Source organism: Phyllostomus hastatus, unplaced genomic scaffold (genome assembly GCF_019186645.2).
Source record: "Phyllostomus hastatus isolate PE091 unplaced genomic scaffold, TTU_PhHast_1.1 phas_contig_948, whole genome shotgun sequence".
Lineage (NCBI taxonomy): Eukaryota > Metazoa > Chordata > Mammalia > Chiroptera > Phyllostomidae > Phyllostomus > Phyllostomus hastatus.
Genome location: NW_025333993.1, coordinates 932,246 through 951,669, shown reverse-complemented (window position 1 = coordinate 951,669; position 19,424 = coordinate 932,246). Strand labels below are relative to the sequence as shown.

The following is a 19,424-nucleotide window of genomic DNA, read 5'->3' as shown; positions in this document are numbered from 1 at the left end:
CCCGCCTCCCCCAGAGTGGCACACTGACCTGGGGGTATCTCCAGCCAGGGAGGGGGGCACAGGGTGGGGCCCTCACCCAGCCCTCATGCCTGCTTTCCTCCTGGCACTGTTCCCCCCGATCAGGACCCCTCAGGGGGACTGCCTGCCCTGGAAGATTCCAGGGAACAGTGGGCCAGCTTCTGCCTGGGGGGTGGAGGGGGTTAAGGGCCCTCGGGGGTCACATTGTTGTCCAGGGGCTGCTCTAGTCCACATGCTGGGATCAGACCCCAGCAAAAGGGACACACGAGGTGGGCGGTAGGGTTCTCCCAGGTCCTGGGGAGGGAGGTGACATGGCTCAGAGGCAGCCTAGCCTCTCCGACCTGAGCATCCTTGGCCTGGGGACCTAGCTGACAATTCTACCCATCGTCTTGTCCACCTTAGGGTCCCAAAGGAGACAGCATCAGGGGCCAGCCTGGCCCACCTGGACCTCAGGGACCCCCCGGCATTGGCTACGAAGGGCGCCAGGGCCCTCCTGGCCCCCCTGGCCCTCCAGGGCCTCCAGGGCCCCCTTCCTTCCCGGGCCCTTACCGACAGCGTAAGTCGGGCAGGAGGGGCCTGGACCCCAGCCTCGTACAGCTGGGGCTGGCAGGTTCCCACGTCTGTTTTCTCTCTCATAGCTATCAGCGTTCCTGGACCCCCAGGCCCTCCTGGGCCCCCAGGGCCCCCCGGAACTATGGGCACCTCCTCAGGGGTAAGCATCCCACCGCCCCTGCCCCGCAGGGACCCTGGTGCTGGGTCTGAGCACAGGAACGGGCTTTGCCCCAGGGCAGACTCAGAAGCCCTGAAATGTGGTTTGTGGAGCAGGAGTGGGCGCCAGGAGGCCAGGACCGAGATGGGCAGGGGGAAGAGGGCAGCCATGGAGTAGGTCCCAGTGGGCTGGTCTAGGGGGCAGAGAGAGGCTCTGGTGGCCCCGGGGACTCGCCACAGTGATCATGGATAGCTAGGGGGCATCCCAGGTCCCCTTCTCCCCGCTTTCCGAGGGCAGCCTCTGCCACTCCGCCCTCACGGGGTATTCTCAGGGGCCAGCCTGAAGAGAGGGCACCTAGTTAAGCCTTAAGGACTGCTCCTTGTTGGGGGCATCCAGGACCGCACCCCAGCACCCTGAAATGTCCAAATGCAGTCCACCGACTGCCCCACCCATTGGGACCACGTTGTCGTCCCTGTCCCCCCCCCCCACCCCTCGCTGTGAGCCCAGTGCCGCCTCTGTGCGCAGTGGGAACCCACTGGGTCGGGCGTCCAGCAGGTGAGGATCTGGCCCACGTACCAGACCATGCTGGACAAGGTGCCCGAGGTGCCAGAGGGCTGGCTCATGTTCGTGGCTGAGAGGGAGGAGCTGTACGTCCGTGTCCGAAATGGGTTCCGGAAGGTCCTGGTGAGTTCTCAGCATGGTTCTGCCCCTGTATGGGCCATAGAAGGGGCGGTGACCTCCTGCCCTCACTCATGGCGGGTGGGACACGGGGGAAGTTGCAAGCGCAGCGTAGAGGAGGAAAGCCCCAGGCCCCTGGGCAGGGGGCACAGGGACCCAGGCCACAGCCGGCACCCACAGCAAGCCCTTCTCCCTGCCATGGTCGGGACCCTCAGGCCCATCTTTAGGGTGGCCCTCCCCAGAGACAAGTGACAGCCAGCGCTCCTCACTATACTTTTTTTTTTAATGAGTAGAATCCTTTTGAGGTTTGCAGGGAAGTAGCCCTCACACTTTTTAAAGTGCATGGAGGTGTTACATGTGTGTTGTGCCGGGCACTGCGCAAGCAGCAGATGCAGCCATGCCGGCCTCCATGGGGAGGGAGGTCCGGGCTGGGCAGGTGGGCTCAGGAGGGTTGCTGGCTGTGGATGCTGCTTCATAAGGTCACTGGAGCGACCCCTGTGTTTTCTTCCAGCTGGAGGCCCGGACGCCACTCCCACGCGGGACGGTAAGGAACACTCTTCCTTCCCAGCTGTGATTTAGGGGTGCGATCCTTCGAGCCTGGTGGATGGATGGCCAGGACACGTGGTCTGTGCACAGTGTCACATTTCTGGAACAACACTTTGTGCTTTAGGACCCTGAGGTCACCTCTGCTGGGGACAGAGAGTGCACATACCGAGAGGACCTCCCTTGGGTCCACACCCATTGTCCCCCACCGCCCCCCCAGGCTCCTGGGGCCAAACTCCACTGTCCATTTGAGTCTTTGCCGTCCCTTATCCAAAGTGCAGGGCACTGGGGCAGACCCTTCCAGGGTGGACAGAGGGCAGATGCAGGGGAAACGGGAAAAGGAGATGGGTGGATGCCTGGGCTGAAATACTATTAACAGGTAATAAGTATCTAATAATAGGTATTTAGGTAAGGGTAATAAATTATTATGGCGCTGTGAGAGAAAAGAATTGAGAATCGGGTGTGGGGTGCAGGGGTTGGGATTTTAGGCGGAGGTGGCCCCATCTCTCTGGTGGGAATGGAGCGCAGGCTTGAAGGGCTGAGAATAGGGGCCCATTGATGTCACAGCCCAGTGTCTGAACTGCACAAGGAGGCGGCCTCGAGGTCAGGGGATGAGGTCGCCCGAGGGCTCCCCAGGCCACAGCAAGGAGGTGGCTTGAGTATGATGCAGCCAAGGGAGTGTGAGCAGGGGTCCAGCAGCTGGATTTAGGCGCCCCAGCTGACCACTCTCCCAAGCAAGAGCAGGAGCGAGGGTGCAGATGGCAGGGCACTCGGGAGCCGGGAGCCGGGGCCCCGGCGGGAGGGCAGAGCCCGAAGGGCACCGCGGGGCCCTGCTGTGGGGCTGACGGGCATGGGAGCCCCACCCCACGTACCGTCCACCCCTCGGTCTGCAGGACAACGAAGTGGCCGCCTTGCGGCCGCCTCTGGTACAGCTACACGAGGGTAACCCGCACCCCCGGTGGGAACTGCCCCCCGCCACCTCACGGCCCTGGCGGGCAGATGACATCCTGGCCAGGCCCCCGCGCCTGCTGGACCCCCAGCCCTACCCTGGAGCCCCACACCACGGCTCCTACGTGCACCCCCGGCCAGCCCGCCCCACTGGCGTTCCTGCCCACACCCACCAGGACTTCCATCCAGTGGTGAGTGACCCCGGGGGCTGAGCGCCCACCAGCCCCTGAGCTCTCAGGGAGGGTTCTCCGGGCCTGGGACTGCCCTCGGTGGTGTCCACCTTTGTAGCCAGTCCTTGCTTATGTCCTGGAGAAGCGGGGCTGGTGCCTATGACAGCATTGGGGATGGAGTCCCCCAGAGCTGCTTCTGCAGAGGTGGCTGGCGAGGCTTGAGGACAGGGACTTGCTCAGGAGGTAGACGGGCTTGGTGTTGGCCCAGCACACCAAACGTCTCTGCCGTCCTGGGCTGAGGGACCCCAGGCTGGTTCTCCAGGGTCCCAGTGGCTGTACTCAGCCCTTGCAGGTTGGACCTGTACTCAAACTCACTGCTATTGCCTATGCAGGGCCAGGCAGGAGGAAAGCAGGCAGGGTGGAGGGGGCAGCTGGGACTGCTGACTATGGCTGACCTCGGCTGACCATGGCTCTCCTACAGCTGCACCTGGTTGCACTCAACGGGCCACAGCCTGGTGGCCTACGCGGCATCCGTGGCGCCGACCTCCAGTGCTTCCAGCAGGCGCGTGCCGCGGGTCTGGCGGGCACCTTCCGCGCCTTCCTGTCGTCACGCCTGCAGGACCTCTACAGCATCGTGCGTCGTGCTGACCGCGCCACTGTGCCCATCGTCAACCTCTGGGTGAGTGCACGGCCCTGAGCATGGGGCTCCCGGAGCTGGGACGAGGGACCTGGGGCTCAGGGCTCACTGGGCCAGTCACGCCCCGGGAACCCAGCAAGGGCCCTGTGCCACCGTGCCCTTCGAGTGGCTTTATTTCATGGCTCTTCACACATCGTCATGTGCTTTTTGGATGCTCTGGAGCACCAGTGTTTCAGGGCCAGGGTGGGCTCTCCCCAGACCTGGGGCCCAGGCTGGGGAAGGTGCCTGGTCTGCTGAGGCGCCTGGCCACTGGTCCTCTGGCGGGGGTTGGCCAGAGGTGGGCAAACCAGCCTCACTTCCCTTTGCAGGACGAGGAGCTGTTTCCCAGCTGGGAGGCCTTGTTCTCGGGCTCCCGGGGCCAGCTGAAGCCCGGCGCCCGCATCCTCTCCTTCGACGGCAGAGACGTGCTGCAACACCCCGCCTGGTAGGTGCCCCTATGAGTGCAGCAGCTGGAGGGGGAGGGGCTCTGAATCTTACAGAATGCAGGCCTGGCCGGGGACGGCCCCAACTCTGCCCCTCTGTCTCCAGTCTGCTTCTGCAGCAAGTGTATGCTCACTGTTTAAAACTCACCAGGTCCAGGAGAGCATTAACGCCCGCCACAAAGCATTCTCTGTGCAAAACGAAAGTCCCCAGCCTGCTCCCTGGGCAGGCTCCCCGCCGCTGCTGTCCAAGAGCGAGCCGATGGCCGGCACCCCAGGGGCCTGCCGGGTCTACCCCGCTCCCGCTGACCGACCGTCACATAGATTCCACAGCGAGCGGTTTCTCCTGTAAATTCCGCAAAGTGGAGTTTCCCAGTTGGAGGATGTGTGCACTTCAAATACTAGTGACAGCTGTCGGTTTGCCCTCGCACCCAGCGACCCTGTGCTGGCCCAGTGTGAGGGCGCCTGTCCCCCCCAGCACATGCGCTTAAAACGTGGCTAGTGGGCAGGACAAGTGTGTGCCCTGCCCTCACTGGAAAGCACCCAGCCCCGAGGGACCTGTCTTCAGGGTCATAGAGCCTGCTCCCCACACTGTGCCCCCAAAAGCAGTGGCAGCATGGGGTGCGCTCCAAGGGCGGCATCCCCGGTGACTAGGGATGATGGCCTGACCCGCTGCCACCACATCCGACCACAACCTCGGCCGTTTCCTGCCCGGGGGTGGCCTCCTGCCCGGGGGTGGCCTCCACCCCTGGGGTAGCAGGGCCAGGTGAGACTGACCGCCCATGTGTCCTGCAGGCCACAGAAGAGTGTGTGGCACGGCTCAGACCCCAGTGGGCGCCGGCTGACTGAGAGCTACTGCGAGACCTGGCGGACTGAGGCCACGACAGCCACGGGCCAGGCCTCCTCGTTGCTGGCGGGCAGGCTATTGGAGCAGAAAGCCGCCAGCTGCCACAATGCCTTCATCGTCCTCTGCATCGAGAACAGCTTCATGACCTCCTCCAATTAGGGCTCCTGCCAGCTCGCACGGATGGATGGACAGATGGCAGGGGGAGTGGAGAAGCCCCCGGTGCCAGGCAGGGAGCGGCAGCCGGCACCCCAGAGAGGGGACCTGGCTGGGACACTTTCCTGTGTGGTTCACATTTCATATAATCCTCCAGAAATAAAAGAAAGCCAAAGAGTGTATTTTTAAAAAAGTTTAAAACAGAAAGGCTAGTGCTAACTCTCTCTCCTGCCCTGCCCCCTCCCATGCCCCAGCTGGCGTGGCCCGGTCATGCAGGGCGCTGTCCTCAGATCAGACCAGGGGCCCCACCCAGCCCTGTTCTCTTGCTGCCTCCTGCACTCACTGCCCTGGGGAGTGTGTGTGCCCCAAGCTCCCAGTGGGTTCTTCAGTTGCCCCGTGCAGGTGCTAACTCAGTCCCTGCCTGGAACCCTTTCTGGTTTGCAAATCCCAAATCTGCCTGCAGACCAGCCACAGCCTCCCCCATCCCTCCTCTACCTGGTGCAGTGGCCAGCAGTCAGGGCGACTCGGGCCTCGGGTGCAAGGGGTGACCGTCTCCCCGTGGCCTCTTGCAGCAATACCCCACTTCTGCTGGAGCAGTTTCCAAACTCAGTGTCCCCTTGCTGACCCTGGCTCCCAGGCCCTGGCTCCTGTTGTATGTGCAGCGGTCTGTGCGTCCCTTTTCACTGAGGCCAGCCTTGTGCCTTGGGGTCTCTGTCCTGCGCTGGCTCCCCAAGTGACCTGTGAGGTCACAGAGTACAGAGCTTGACCCAGCCATGGCTGTGCTGGGTGTTTTGAGGGTCCCACAAACCAGGGCATGACAGCACCCCTTTTCTGGAGTGAGAATTCCCGACACCCACACAGGCCCAGCTCTGCCTAGGAGTGTGTACTAGGATACCGCTTCCTGTCCCTGGCCAGACTGCCGGCTGCTGAGCCCTGAATGGAGCCTGGAAGGGATCACGGTTGGGGGCAGGACAGGACAGGACTGGACCGTGTCCACAAACCAGCTGTGGGGCGAGGCCGCACGCTTTGCCCTGCTCCCCACCGTCCGCAACAGCGCGTCTCCAAGTTCATGTCAGTCCTTGTGGGAGGGCTTCAGGGGGTATTCCAGAGTGCACATGGGGCTCTTGGGGAGCAGGTGGGTGTCCCTTTGGTGGCCATGCTGGGAGAGGTGGCAGGCCAGAGCCCAACCCCCTCGAGGTCTGTTGTCCGTGCACCGCAGCCATAAAACGAGCGGGTCCTGATGACGGATGTGGTTCTGAACAGGCTCCAAATAATGACCACGTGCACAGACGCTGGTTTGCAGGCAGCCTCCACTGTCTTGAAACCAGCTCTCAGGGGCCTCCATCCCCACACCCCCAGCAGGCAGACCCTGAGGGAGCCCTGGTGTGCAGCGTGCAGGTACACAGAACTGCACATGGGTGTGAATGGAAGTCCCCGAGTGTACAGAGGTGCTGGGTGTACATGACAATTCCCCTCTCAGTTCTCCCTGGGGTGGCAGCCTTCCCAGGCCTGTGGGGGGTGGAGGGGGGTTTCTGCCCTGGGCTCCCACCCATGGCACTGTGCTCTCTCCACAGCTGCTGCAGCTGGCCAGGTTCCGGGAGGTGTCTGACCCCAAGGGGCCATCAGGCACACTGCACAGAGCAGGGCCTCATTGGTGCCCCAGGAGCAAATGCCACCCGGCTCTGGTGGCCAAGGGGCTTGGGATCAGCAAAGGCGGTTCTGGGAGCTTGGACGCAGGGTCTGAGCCGCAGGCCATGCTGTGCACATGGACAGGCTGCAGAGGGAGCCATTGGGCCAGCTGCTGAGGATGTTTTGGGGGCAGCAGGGGGAAGTGCATCCCAGGGCAAGAGCACAGAGCCCTGAACCATGGGGTCAGTGACCAGAGGTAAGACCCCACACCCCCCAACCAACCCATGAAGCCCCACTCCATCTCCAAACAGAAGCAAAACAGTGTTGTCCCTTCCCAGGAGGGTTGGGGTGGGGGGCAGCCTGTGTGGACGTGCCTGGGTACCAATCTACCAGCCTGACCCACACCATCAGCTGTAACTTGGGCCAACCCGTGTGCACCCTCCTCCTCAATTCTCAGGGCACCCAAAGTGCCCCATTCAGCCAGTAGTGTGTTCCAGACTCTCTGTGCTGAGCTGGCTCCAAGCAGCAGCCTTTCCTCCAGACGCTGATGGTTCCGGTGCTGCTGAGCTGCCCCTGCTTTGCATGAGGGCAGAGGGACATGGGAAGGGCAGCATCAAGGACATGGTGGGCCCTGGTTAGATCCCTTCCTGCCTGGTGGCAGGGGCTGGGCCCTTCTTGGTCTCTCAGTGGACGCCAGTAGCATCCCCCCTGACCCCCCAGGCCAGCTTGGAATTGGGAAGCCCTCACACTCGGGCCATGTGGTTTGTTTAATGTGTTTCGGGTCTCACATCCCCAGCAGCACCACTGGTCCCCAGAGCCCCAGGTGGCGTGTCCTCCAGGCTGGTGTGCAAGCAGCCCCAGTGGCCCTCTGTCACCCATGAAGCAGGCCAGTGTTCACCAGCCTCAGGAAGGGAGAAGATGACAAAGGGCCCGAGGCAAAGGAGGAGCTAGCTCCCAAAGACGCTGGCACCCCCCCCCATTCCCCCAACAGGGAAACGCCTGCCTGCCTGCTTGCCTGCCCCGCACCCAGCTTTGCCCACAGAAACAGAAGCCCAATGAGGTTTCTCATTTATGTCAGTTAAAAAAAACACAACACAGCATTGTTTACCATTCAACCACCTGGACATCTAGAAATGTCAGCCTAGCCACGGGCCCTGAGAATCTGGGCTACCACCCGCACCCTACAGGGCCCATGACATCCTACAGGGCCCACAACATCCTACAGGGGCTTGTGTCCCCTGGACTGGCATCTGGGACCGAGTCACGGGACCCTGCCTCCCAGGGGGATGAAGATGGGAGGCCTGGTGCGCACACGGAACCATACCGGCAGCCCTGTGTAGGCAGGGGACACAACCCAGTCCTTGGTGATCTGGCAGTAGTGTCCCCAGCAGGCTACAGAGCAGTCAGGCTGTGGAGCCCGAGAGACAGGGCTCAGGGACACTGCAGGACCAGCGAAGGCGCCTTTGGCTGAGGTAAGTAGCCCTTGAGGTGTGTGCCATAGGGGCCCCATTGGTCACCGGTTGCATAGTCTGAACAATGGAATTCAACCAACGCCAGAAACTCCTCTTCCTGGTTCCAAGATGGGCAGCCTGCCAGGGGTGTGACAGTTCTCAGATGTCAAGGCTCAGGCTCAGTGAGAATGTTGGAAGATGCAGAGCAGGTGTCCTCTGGTGTCAGGAATCTGGCCACGCACTGGGCTGGGCAGATGGAGCACGCCAGGTCAGGCCTTGGCCTCAGGCAGTTCCCTCGAGACTGGCCCTTTGGCCCACGTGCTGTCCTCCGGGGCCAGGGTCGTGGCTTCGGGCTGCAGGTTGCTGAGGGCCCCATCCTGCAGGTTCAACGCCTGGACGTCCTTCTCCTTCAAGGGGCTACTTAGCTCCTGGGCCAGGGGCTCGGGCTGGTGGCGGTCCCGCTGGGAGTGCCACAGGCTCCCCAGCGCAGCTGCGAAGAAGTAGGCAATGGACAGCAGCACGAAGTACACAAAGTAGACGAGGAACTGGAACAGAGAGAGGTACAGGGAGGTGAGGAGCAGCCTGGGGGTGAAGGGGGCTTTGGTGAGGGGAAGGGGAGACAGGGAGGGGCAGCTGGGAGGTCCTCCCTCTCCCTCCTCCTGCTCAGAGGCCACGGGAGCCCTGCTAGGGTGGGATGGGCACCCAGGGGGCAGAGGCCAGCCCAGGAGCAGGTTCCACAGTGCTAAAGTCCTCCTGACCACACCACACACAGCACTGGGGCTGGGGGGGGGGGGCGGGGTTGGCTCCCACCACTTTCTTGCAGAACCGTGGCACTTTTGCTGCCTCTGTGATCTGCTCCCAGGTGCTTTGCTCAGGGACCACGCACGTGCACTTGGCTCCATGGGGAGAGTTCCCACATGCGGAGAGCTTGTGGACATCCACACCTGCGGTGGAGTCTAGCCAAGGGCAGGCAGCCTGGGACCTGGGCAGCCCCTGTGCAGTGAGCCAGTGGCCGCCCTGGTGACAGGCAAAGCTGCACGGTGGTGACACAAAGGGAGGCACACGCAGCCCACAAAGACGCCCCTCCTGATTCTCACCACCACCAGGGAGACGGGTGGTCTTGAGGCATCTGAGCGCCAGACCAGGCCCGAGTCCCTCCCTGAGCCCATCACAGCACCAGCACCCCAGCCCTTCCAGGAAACCTGCTCATTGCAAAAGTAAGCCAGGAAGGACACTGTGGAGGGCTTTGCTCCCAGGAGGATGGAGTCACACGTTTCCCATACTCTCCCCCAATATGACTGCAACCCTGGGACACATAAGGAAGTGAGTTGGAAGATCAGGGGCAGCCCAGTAGGGACCCCAGGGCCCGAGGCACAGCACGGTGATGTACAGTGGGTCCTGGGCTTTGTTTCCTTTTTGCTGCAGGCATTTTGAAACCAAACAAGCCTGCAATCCAGAAATGGCAACATATGTAGAAAAAAAGCTGCTCTCTCCGCCAGAGGACCAGGACAGGGACAGCCCGGCAAGACAGGAAGTAACAGATGAAACAGCCCCGCTCAGACGCACCCTCATTACTCAGGCTGCAGAGAGGCCCCTGCCCCACGGGGTGGCATTGCTCAAGGCCCAGTGGGGAGCTGCAGCGTTCCCGCCACAGAAACCAAATGGAAAGTGTGGACTTTTACTCCCACCAGGTGGTAATGACCCTTGACCCCAGCCCTGTGGACTCAGGACTTTCACCCCCACCCAGCGGTAGCAAGAACACCACACCCCATATTCAAACTTCGGGAAGCTGAAGACAAAAAGAAAAACCTTAAATGTAGCCTTTTTAAAAAACGACACCTTAGGGGAAAAACAGTGAGAATGACAGGACTTTCCATCACAAACCAGGAAGGCCACATGTTTCACATGCTGAAAAAAAAAACCATCAGCCCAAAAGCCTCGATTTTCAGGAATATCTGTCTTTAGGAATAAAAAGGAAATCAAGACATTCTCAGATTTAAAAAAAAAACCTAAGCGAGGAATTTGTCACCAGCAGACCTGTCCTAAAACAGTGGCTAAAGGAGGTTTTCTTAACTGGATGGGAATGGAGAAGACAGACCCTTGTACCACAGGACGGAGAAAGGACTCAGTGAGCAAAGTCGTGGGTACAGACTGCGGTTGTCAGGGGTTGGGGAGGAGCGGGTGGGAGCCAGGGGGCGGGGCCTGAGGGCCCCGAGGGGAGGGAACCTCCTGTCTCTGGAGAACCACAGGACGTGATCAGTGGGGAAGCTAGATGCAAAGTACGTGGGTCTCGGCATCACCTCTCACACTGCGTGTGAGTGAACAGTTACCCGAAAGTTGAAAGTTTACTTTAGAAAAACAAGCACGCCCAGGGCAGCTCTCGGCCACTGGCCCCACGTGCTGTGACTTCTCTGGGCCTGAACATCTGCCCGTTGTCACGGCTCAGGAGGAAGTGAAAGAGACCGAGCGGTGAACAGACAGGAGACGAGGGTCAGCGGGAGGGACTGGCCTCCGGAACCCCATCAGCACTTCCAATTATGCACAAACGCCCCACTTCTAGAGTTACTTTTTAACTCAGAAATAGTTAAATCAATGTATGACTCTGGGTTTGACCCAACGGAGAGAAACCAAGTGGGAGGGGCTGGGAACAGGACCATTGGGGAAGGCCCCGCCCTTGGGAATGTTCCTCACGCCCTTCCTATCCAGTCCTGGGACCCTATGAGGCCACACGGCTGAGCAGGGACAGCTGAGGGCTCCGAGGAGGGGGAGGGGCTCCTCCAGGTGCCGGGGCTCCCTGCAGGCCAGCTGGCCAGCTGCCGGGCAAGGCTCCACGAGAAGGCCCTTGACCAAGGGTGCTGCCCCTGCAGAGACGCCCTCACCAGGAGAGGCTTCCCCTGGACGGTGAGCAACAGTATCAGTGAAGGAGGCTGCGACCCACCCGTCCCTGGGCACAGGGCTCACGCCCTCCAGAGAGCCCCTCCCAACACGCACAGTGGCGCAGGCACCTGTGGGCCAGAGTCCCTCGGGTCCACGGGGGGCTCTGCCAAGCCTGCTCAGGGTGGACAGTGCACAGTGTTCAGCCTGGGGGGACTGGGAGGTGTGCCTGGAGGCCCTACAGAAGCAGGGTGGAGACCCACCTGCCTGTGTGGACATGAAGCATGAGAAACTCTGATGTTCTTCACCTAAAGGGCACTTCCAAGCCCCACCCCAAAAGCCCATTTCCACAGGAGGGTCTGTCCCACCTGCATCTCCTTCCTGCTACGCAGCCAGTGAGGCGATACTGACCCAGCACCCTCACACAGTGTCAAGACATCTCATGGAGCCCACCAAACCCAAGAGACCCCCTACCCAGTGAGGCCCTGGCTCCAAACAGGAGGAGGCTGCGTCCCCACAGGCCGGTTACCGAAGACCCCAGCTTCAACCCTCCCGCTGGCCCATCCTCCGGCTGATCCCGGCTCGCTCAGAGAAGCCCTGCCCTGGCTGAGGACACCAGGAGTCCCGTGTGAGTGTTCTCCACCCCACAGCAGATGTGAGAGTCACACGTGTGAGTGTCCCCCACCTCACAGAGGGCGGGCATGCACCTTCAAGCTCTTCCCAGAAGCACCAAGCATCGGCCTGGGGTCAGACGAAGGGAGACTAAAGAGGGGCCAGCAGGCTCCAGGGGCCGCCCCACCCGCTCCCCTTCCGTCTGTCCTCCGTAAAGAAGACAAACCGCTGCCACGTGAACAAGGGCCTGGGTCTAATAGGCCTTGACATCACAGGCAGAGACCTGAAATGAGGGCGGTAATCTGTGGCAGCACAGGGGAATGGCCCGCAGCCTGCCTCCATCCTTGCTGGGACACCAGCCGTTGTAGGCAATGCCCAGGGCCCAGAAGACCTCCACAAATGACCTGCATCCAGGCCCAAATCAGAGGCCCCACAGTTCTGACTGGAGTTGGCCTCGCCGCACCCAGACATGGGTGGCGTTACAGCCCCAACCTGGGCCCCATGAGGGAGCACTGCATGCTGGTACAGCAGCTGCCAGATTGTGGCCCCCTGGCACTGGTCCTCTGACCCCTCCTTCCCTGATCGGGGCCGCTCGCTTCACGTCCCTGACCCGACTCAGCAAGCCCAGTGCGTCCAGCTGGAAACGCCTGGCCCACGCCGTGCATGCTTCCTGCGCTTGGTGGATCTGTGGGCTGGGTCCCATGGAGGGGACAGTGCTGCTGGTTGGGTGGGCACCGGCAGGCCCTGGTCCAGACATCCCTCCCGAGTCCCCACTCCCCAAGGAAGCAAGCCCAAATAGGGCCTCACCTGTAAGCAGACCTCGAGACCCAGGCCCCGCTTGTCAGAAACGATGAGGGTGATGATGGTCTTGAGAACGGTGGCGAGGAACGTGTTGACTCCGAAGACCAGGGCACAGAGCTCCTTGGAAAGAGAAGACGCGATCTGAAAACTTAATGGGGAAGCAGGCGCAGATCAGCCTCAGCGGGCAGGGACAAGAAGTGCCCGCAATACAAAGAGGAAACCCTGGGCCTCCAGGGGCTGCCAGGAACGGCCATGTGGTCTGCTGACTGGCCGTGCCCACCAAGGCCACTGGAGACCAGTCAGCCCAGCCCAGAGCCCGGGCCACCCACCGCGTCCTCCCTCAACGACTCACAATGAATGCGGCACACTGTCAAATGCAGCCTTGGGGTGGCACTGAGGGGTCTCCCAGTGACCCTGACGCAGAGTGCGTCACGCTCACTACGGCGTGCTCAGAAAATCCTCCTCAGGAGAACGGGCAGGGCATCGTGAGGAACATTCTGGACTTACAGTCCTTCGTGATTTTAAGTCATTAAATGATTCAATAAGTCAGGGAAAACAGGCGGACGAATCAAGGGAGCAGAAGGAGCTGCTATGCTCAGAGCCCCCGGCCCTCTGCAAAGAAGTTAACATTTGAACGCACTTCCCATCAGAATCCCAAAAGTGCTTTTAAAAATAATGACTAGCCCCGGCCACAGTGGCTCAGTTGGTTGGAGTGTGACCCGCCGACCGAAAGGGTCAGGGTTCGCTCCCCAGCCGGGCATGTATGTGAAGGCAGCCGATAGATGTTTCTTTCTCCCTTCACTGTTCCTCTCTCTCTGCCTTCCTCTTTCTCTAAAAAAAAAAAAAAAGGAAAAAATGTCCTCGAGTGAGGATAAAAATAATAGTAATAATAATGACTACATAAGAACCATTCTGAGGTTTGGAAGATATAACAAACAGAGACATCCAAGAAGCCCTTAAAGAGAACGCTGGGAGCCAAGGGCCTTCTGCCGGACTGGGGTCCGGGAGCGAGAAACGCACGGAAACACTGGAACGGGCCGCCACAGGACGCAGACTGCGCACAGACGGAGACAAGACCATGTCAGTCAAACGCCTGGAGGACAGACTGACTCCTGGCAAACCGGAGCTGGGTCCGGCCCCGCCAGCACGGCTCACGCCACGCCACCGGCACGAGTGTTTCACGTGGTGCGCTGTGAACTCCGAAAGTAGGGTTAAAGGCAAAGCGTAACACACGTGATTGAAGGCTCCTATCACATGGAGGATACAAGTGTACTACGGGTCAATAAGGAAAAAAGAAGTCTCAGCAGAAAGAGTCCACAGCGTTGAAGGGGCCGCTAACTCCAGGAGAGGAGCCAGCCCTGCTACACTGAGAAAAGGCAGGCTGGTCCCCAAGTCCCAGGGGCAGCGCGCATGCCCCGCAGCATCTGCGGCATCAACCAACACCCCCTTGCTAGCGCACATGACCTTTGACTTAGCCAGGCTCTTTCTGGGAACATCTGAGGCCGTGACTGGAATTGGAAAGAAAAATGCAGGTTGAGAGGATATTGATCTCAATGTTGGCTGTCGTAGTAAAGTACTGGAGACGGCATCCCCATCAGCTGGGGACTAGCCACGTGACATCACCTGCCACCAAGAAGACCAAATACACCTGCATTTTGGACAGCTAAACGAGAAGGTTGTCTTCTAGCAGGAGTGTGGTCAGGGTGTCTGCCAGCATTTGGCCCCGAGAACAGGGCAGGAAAGACACTGGGTTTGGTCCAGGCTCTCAGAGCCCAGGGCAGGTGCAGGCTGCAAGTGTGGGTGGTGGCACAGGGGAGTCAGGCCACCACACCACTGCGGGGGCACCGCTGTGGGTCAGGGGACCGAGGCTACTGTCTCGGCTCAAGAGAAGGTAAGGACAGATGTTCTGACATGGGCGTGACTAGAAGGAGGATGGGACTGGAGGTGCCCCACGTGGGGAGTTGGAGGGACTGTGGTGACAGACACACTTGCTAGGTGCAGGAGGCGCAGGGAGGTAGGCTCCTGTGTGTCTGTGGGGTGTGAGCACGTGTGGCGTGAGTGCGTGTGCTGTGAGTGTGCAGCTTTGTGAAAGGTCGGCTCAAAGGAGCAGAGAGGGTCTTAGATACAAGCAGAACGCGGGTCAGGAAAGGTTCTGGAAAGCACAGGCCAGATGGGCAGCAGTTCTCCGATGTCCCTGGGCAGGCACAGGGAGGTCTGTAGGGGTGTAAGGAGCAGGAGGGCATCAGGAGAACCCTGGACAGAAGGTGAGCTGGCACACTCAGTCATCCTGGGCCAAGAGCCACCATTCCCCACAGTGGGGAAGGAGGGTGTGAGAGGCCACGGGGCTACCTAAGATGGGACCACAGCAGCACTTAGGGCCTGGGAAACAGGGCAGGGAGGCTGGGAGGGAAGTCTTCACAAGGACCAGTCCTTGTCCTCAAGTGGCCTCAGCAGGAGGAGCAGAGAATATGTCACTTAGGAAGGCTCCTTGCTGAGCTTCAAGGTCACAGCAGGCAGCTGGAACTGACATGCTGTGGACAAGCGGACAATTGGGCCCCTGGCTAAAGCTGTCCAGGGTTCACTGCTCCTCCCACTATCAAACTTGCTTCGCACTGCTGGGCACATACCCCTTCTACTCCTCACAGAACATTCTAGAAGGGAGGCCTGTCAATACACACAGACAGTCCATCAGTCCCCACCCTGAAGGGGGATGGTGCATGGCCTTCCAGCAGCCATTTGTCCAACTGGCCTCCAGGACCTTTTAGTGGCTGCCTGGGCCAATGGCCACTCGTCCACCCCACACAGCCCAACTCACGTGGCGATAGGCACCAGGAACTGGTAGGAGCCGCGGAAGAGCACAAAGGCCACATAGCACAGGCTGATGCTCTTCGTGTGGTACATGAGGAAGACCAGCCCAGCCTGCAATGCTGTCACAACTCCGATGACCAGCTTTGCCCACAGGGCCCAGCGGATCTTCACATAGCCCGCTGCGAAGGAGGTGATGGCACCTGGGGAGACAGGACAGTTGTTGTCACCCTCCTGGGATGGATGCAGGAAGGTGGGGCAGGTAGGGCCAGCTACACATACCTAGCAGAGTAGAGGCAGCGTCCACCCCACCGTTGTAGACCTTGGTGCTGTCTGTAGTGGGCTGAACAACATTCCATAGGATGTGCACATAGTAGACAATTAGGTAGTAGCCAGCTGAGTTAAAGATCCACCAGAGGGACCAGAGGCGCAGCTGTGGCAGCTGCAGGCTGTTCCCCAGCTCCCGGAACATGCGCACGAGGGTCCAGTCCCACCAGGCCGCTAGCCGCGTCCCGCCCAGCTTTCTGTCCGCAGGCCCGTCCACGCCCGGGTGCATCTGGTCCAGCTCAGAGGGCGAGGCCCCGCCAGGTGCAGGCTCGCTGTGGTTGAAAAACAGGCTGCGTTTGGGGCGCTTAAGCAAGATCGTGAGGACCAGGGTGAAGGTGAGGAAGGCCAGTGAGAGGTAGTTGAGCATGGTGAAGGAGACTCTGCCCACGGTGACAAGCAGCTGGCCCAGCACGGAGCTGGTGAAGACTCCCAGCAGCACTGCAGCCCTCGAGTAGCCGGCCATGCGCTGGTAATGGGCGGGGTGCACGAGCGAGAAGATGTAGGAGGAGTAGGCGATGCGCGCAGCCATGGTGAGGCTGAAGAAGAACTCCATGAACTGCATGTGCAGCACCGAGTGGCCGAACAGCAGCAGCAGCCACACGGAGATGTAGCTCAGGCTCTGCAGGATTAGCACTGGCTTGTAGCGCAGGTAGTCCGTCAGCAGGAAGACGGGCACCAGCACGGCCAGGTAGGAGTAGGACAGCACCGGCGTGATCTCGTTGGTGACCTGCAGGACGGCAGGCTGGTGACCCCACGAGGCTCGGCACTACAGCCGCCAATCAGGCCCTTTGGTAGTGCCCCCCAACCCCGATCATACTGTGAGCACGACTGTCTGCTCACACTAGCACAGGGGGCCCTCAGCCCCGAGGCCAGCGTGCTCTGAGGACCCAGCGTACAGATGGGAACCCAGGGCCAGAGTAGGGCCCCGGTCAGCAGGTGGGGCTCTCCCGGAGGCTGACTGGACCCGCTCCCTCCAGCTGGTTTACCCACGGTCCGTCTCTACAGCCCTGGATCTGCCCACCCAGACGTGCTGCTGAGCCAGCTGGAGCAGCGCGGCCAAGCCCGGACTCAGGACCCCGGAATGGACACGCATGCTGACCAGCCCCCGGGGACTCAGAGGGATGCTGTCAGGAGACCCTAACTGAAGCTCCCTGCTTGGCGGCCTCCTGAACCCACATGCCCATGGGAGGCCAAAGCTGACCCTCAGGACTGTGGTCCCTAAAACACCAAGCCGTGAAGGCCCCCCAAGACATTCCTGGTGCAAGTCAGTCCCCCTCAGGGAAGCCAAATAGCCTGTGTTTGGTCACGACAGCCACAGCCCAGTTACAGCCGTCCGGGACAAGTTTACGGAAAATTCTGGGAACATCAAACAGTCCCTCCTTGATGAGGCCTATGGCAGATGACTCGGTCTGGCCAGGGAGCAGCTTGCTGTCGTAGCCCCAGGGGTGTGTGTTGGGGGGCGGTCAGAGAAGAGGACCTGCTGGTCTTTCTCATCTCCTCCCCCCTCTCCACCTGCAGATGACAGTGTCCACCAAGGGACCACACACCTGGGAGCCCAAAAAGTCCCTGGGGCAGCTGGTGTCTGTCAAGAGACCCAGCACCAGCAAGAGATCAGCCTCCTGCTGGCCTAAGCCAAGTTCCCCAGGTGCGTTCCCAGAGGAAAGGAAGACAGCCAAGAAACACGCCGTGGCAGAAATCGCAGACACAAACCCAGCAGCTATCAGATGGGCAGAGGGTCAGGGAGGCAAGAGGGAAACTGAAAGCTGCAGCCACAGGCCAGGGGAGCAGGTGTCAGTGCCGGGGACAATAAAGCACGGTCCCCTGGGGATAACAAACTGAGCGCAGAGGCACCGGGTCACTCTGTGGTTGAAGCCCCGAGGGTGCGACTTGGGTATGACCGTCTTTGACCCACACGGGCCCGGCAGCCCCGGCTCACGTGTGCTCCCCGGATGGAAGCCTGTTGCCTCTCTGATGACACCCGAGCTTGGGGGCAGGGCTTCTTCTCTGGAAGCCACTATATACGCAGTTCACGTGCAGCCCGAGCGAGCGGGTGAATGGGACTTACGTTTTTGCTATAGAGACCTTTCCCATTAACAGAGCTTCCCATGTAATCGCCACAGCAGACAACGTCCCAGCCCGCCCCCTGCCCCCATCCTGAAGATCAGATCAGTGTTCCGAGGAAGGAGAGCACTCCAGCTGACCAATGAGTGGGGGACGTGAGGGACTGGTTACTCAGAGGAGCCCCCGGAGGGTCTGGGAGGCACAGGCCCCAGACCCAGCCTCTCTGCCCAGCCTCACCTGGGAGGGGACCAGCGCCAACAGTGAGCACTGGCCCTGGGATCAGACGCAGTGACAGACAAGCAGGGCTCTGCGTTCATGTGGGCCAGTATGTGGTCATTTCTATCTTTCCAAGATGGCTACTTGGAGGAGACAGGCCATGTTTGCACAGCCACCATATTCGACTTAAACTATTCGAGAGTCTGTAAGGGGTAGGAGGCCCAGCTCTGGGCCAGGGAGAGGCAGGGGCTTCCTGAAGAAATGAAGGGCACCCTGGGACCCAGGAGAGTCCAGGAGGGTGGGGAGGCTGGTGGCCACACTGGAGGGGCAGAGGAGGCTGGGGGGCAGGGGGAAGCAGCCCAGGACCAGCTCTGGGGCAGCGCAGGGGGTCTTCAGGTGGACGAGCAGGGTGATGGCCAGAGCCTGGACAGGGGCCCCGGCTGTGCGCCTCACCCACCAACGGCCTGAGTGTCTGTGTTTTGTTTTACGGCGCAGGAAACGGCAACAGCAGGAGGGGAGCACTGGGGCTGGGGCCTGTCCCGCCTCATCCCCTACCTCCGCCACGCCCTCTGGTGTAAGCTTCCCAGTCAGGCTTCAAAGGAGGTCCTTTGTCCTCCCTGCTGAGTACAGAAACATTCCTTCAGTAATCTCTTTAGGCAAATGGCTGCCAAGTCCCTGCAGGAAGCAGGTGGGCACACTCTCACCCCCTGGCGAGACCGGCGGCAGCCTTGGACCGCCTGTGGCCGGTGTCACTCTTCAACTGGTCTGGTCAATAAGTGGGAGTCAGGCCCCTCGGTGCCCCACGAGGGACTGGGGACAGGACCCAGGATACCACATGGCCACGTAAGCTCAACAGCCCCAGCTGCTTCCCCATCCACGGGGTGCCGCCCCTGCCCACGCTACGCCTTGTTTACAGGCCCATCCTACCCCCACCGAGCCCACGTGCCTGCTTCTGCGTGAAGTTCTTGTCGGGGCCCAGGAGGTAGGGCGTGATGAAGCTCTCCCCGGGCCGCATCTGCGCCATGAAGCCGTAGAAGCAGAGGAAGAACACCAGGCACTGCCAGGACGGAAGCTTGCGGCCCGGCCCAGACTCCGGCCCTGGCTCTGGCTGGGGCTCCAGGGGCACCGGCTCCTCCACGGACTGGCTGGAGGTTGCCATGCTGCCCAGGCCCCACGCAGCCCTGGGGAGGCTGAAGGTGATGCTGCCCCTGGAGGGAAGAACAGAGAGAGTCAGGGCAGATCGGCAGCCCGGGGACACCACCCCTCCTCCCCAGAGCCCGGCTGCACCCTTTCTTTTCTCACTCAGGCAGGATTCCACGCCCATGTGGAGCTGGGGAGAGGAGCCCACAGGTCTCAGCCCCACGCTCTCCACCTGGAGCCTGCGACAACCCGGATGCCGTATTCACCCAGACTGCACTATCACCACCTTCAAGGATCATCCGGGGCTTCCCGACCCCCTAGGGCAA

The 19,424-nt window shown here is 60.9% G+C and overlaps 2 protein-coding genes across 13 annotated transcripts in view; one reads left to right on the top strand and one right to left on the bottom strand.

The window, feature by feature from the left end:
- The window catches only part of COL18A1 (collagen type XVIII alpha 1 chain), a 76,786-nt gene extending 71,411 nt beyond the window's left edge, over positions 1–5,375 (top strand). For 4 of the 7 annotated variants that reach the window (XM_045852697.1, XM_045852694.1, XM_045852696.1 and 1 more), the window contains 8 exons: positions 421–574; positions 657–730; positions 1,280–1,411; positions 1,917–1,949; positions 2,842–3,087; positions 3,548–3,745; positions 4,072–4,187; positions 4,978–5,375. In XM_045852697.1, the coding sequence (XP_045708653.1) occupies positions 421–574; positions 657–730; positions 1,280–1,411; positions 1,917–1,949; positions 2,842–3,087; positions 3,548–3,745; positions 4,072–4,187; positions 4,978–5,188 (1,164 nt within the window). In that variant the 3' untranslated portion in view covers positions 5,189–5,375. The remainder of the gene's footprint in view (positions 1–420; positions 575–656; positions 731–1,279; positions 1,412–1,916; positions 1,950–2,841; positions 3,088–3,547; positions 3,746–4,071; positions 4,188–4,977) is intronic. The other 3 variants (XM_045852700.1, XM_045852695.1, XM_045852699.1) reach the window with 1 other exon arrangement.
- Positions 5,376–7,870: 2,495 nt separating this feature from the next.
- The window catches only part of SLC19A1 (solute carrier family 19 member 1), a 17,222-nt gene continuing 5,668 nt past the window's right edge, over positions 7,871–19,424 (bottom strand). For 5 of the 6 annotated variants that reach the window (XM_045852706.1, XM_045852705.1, XM_045852704.1 and 2 more), the window contains 5 exons: positions 18,905–19,166; positions 15,637–16,408; positions 15,365–15,557; positions 12,556–12,697; positions 7,871–8,807 (listed from right to left, as the gene is read on the bottom strand). In XM_045852706.1, the coding sequence (XP_045708662.1) occupies positions 8,532–8,807; positions 12,556–12,697; positions 15,365–15,557; positions 15,637–16,408; positions 18,905–19,117 (1,596 nt within the window). In that variant the 5' untranslated portion in view covers positions 19,118–19,166 and the 3' untranslated portion in view covers positions 7,871–8,531. The remainder of the gene's footprint in view (positions 8,808–12,555; positions 12,698–15,364; positions 15,558–15,636; positions 16,409–18,904; positions 19,167–19,424) is intronic. The other variant, XM_045852708.1, reaches the window with a different exon arrangement.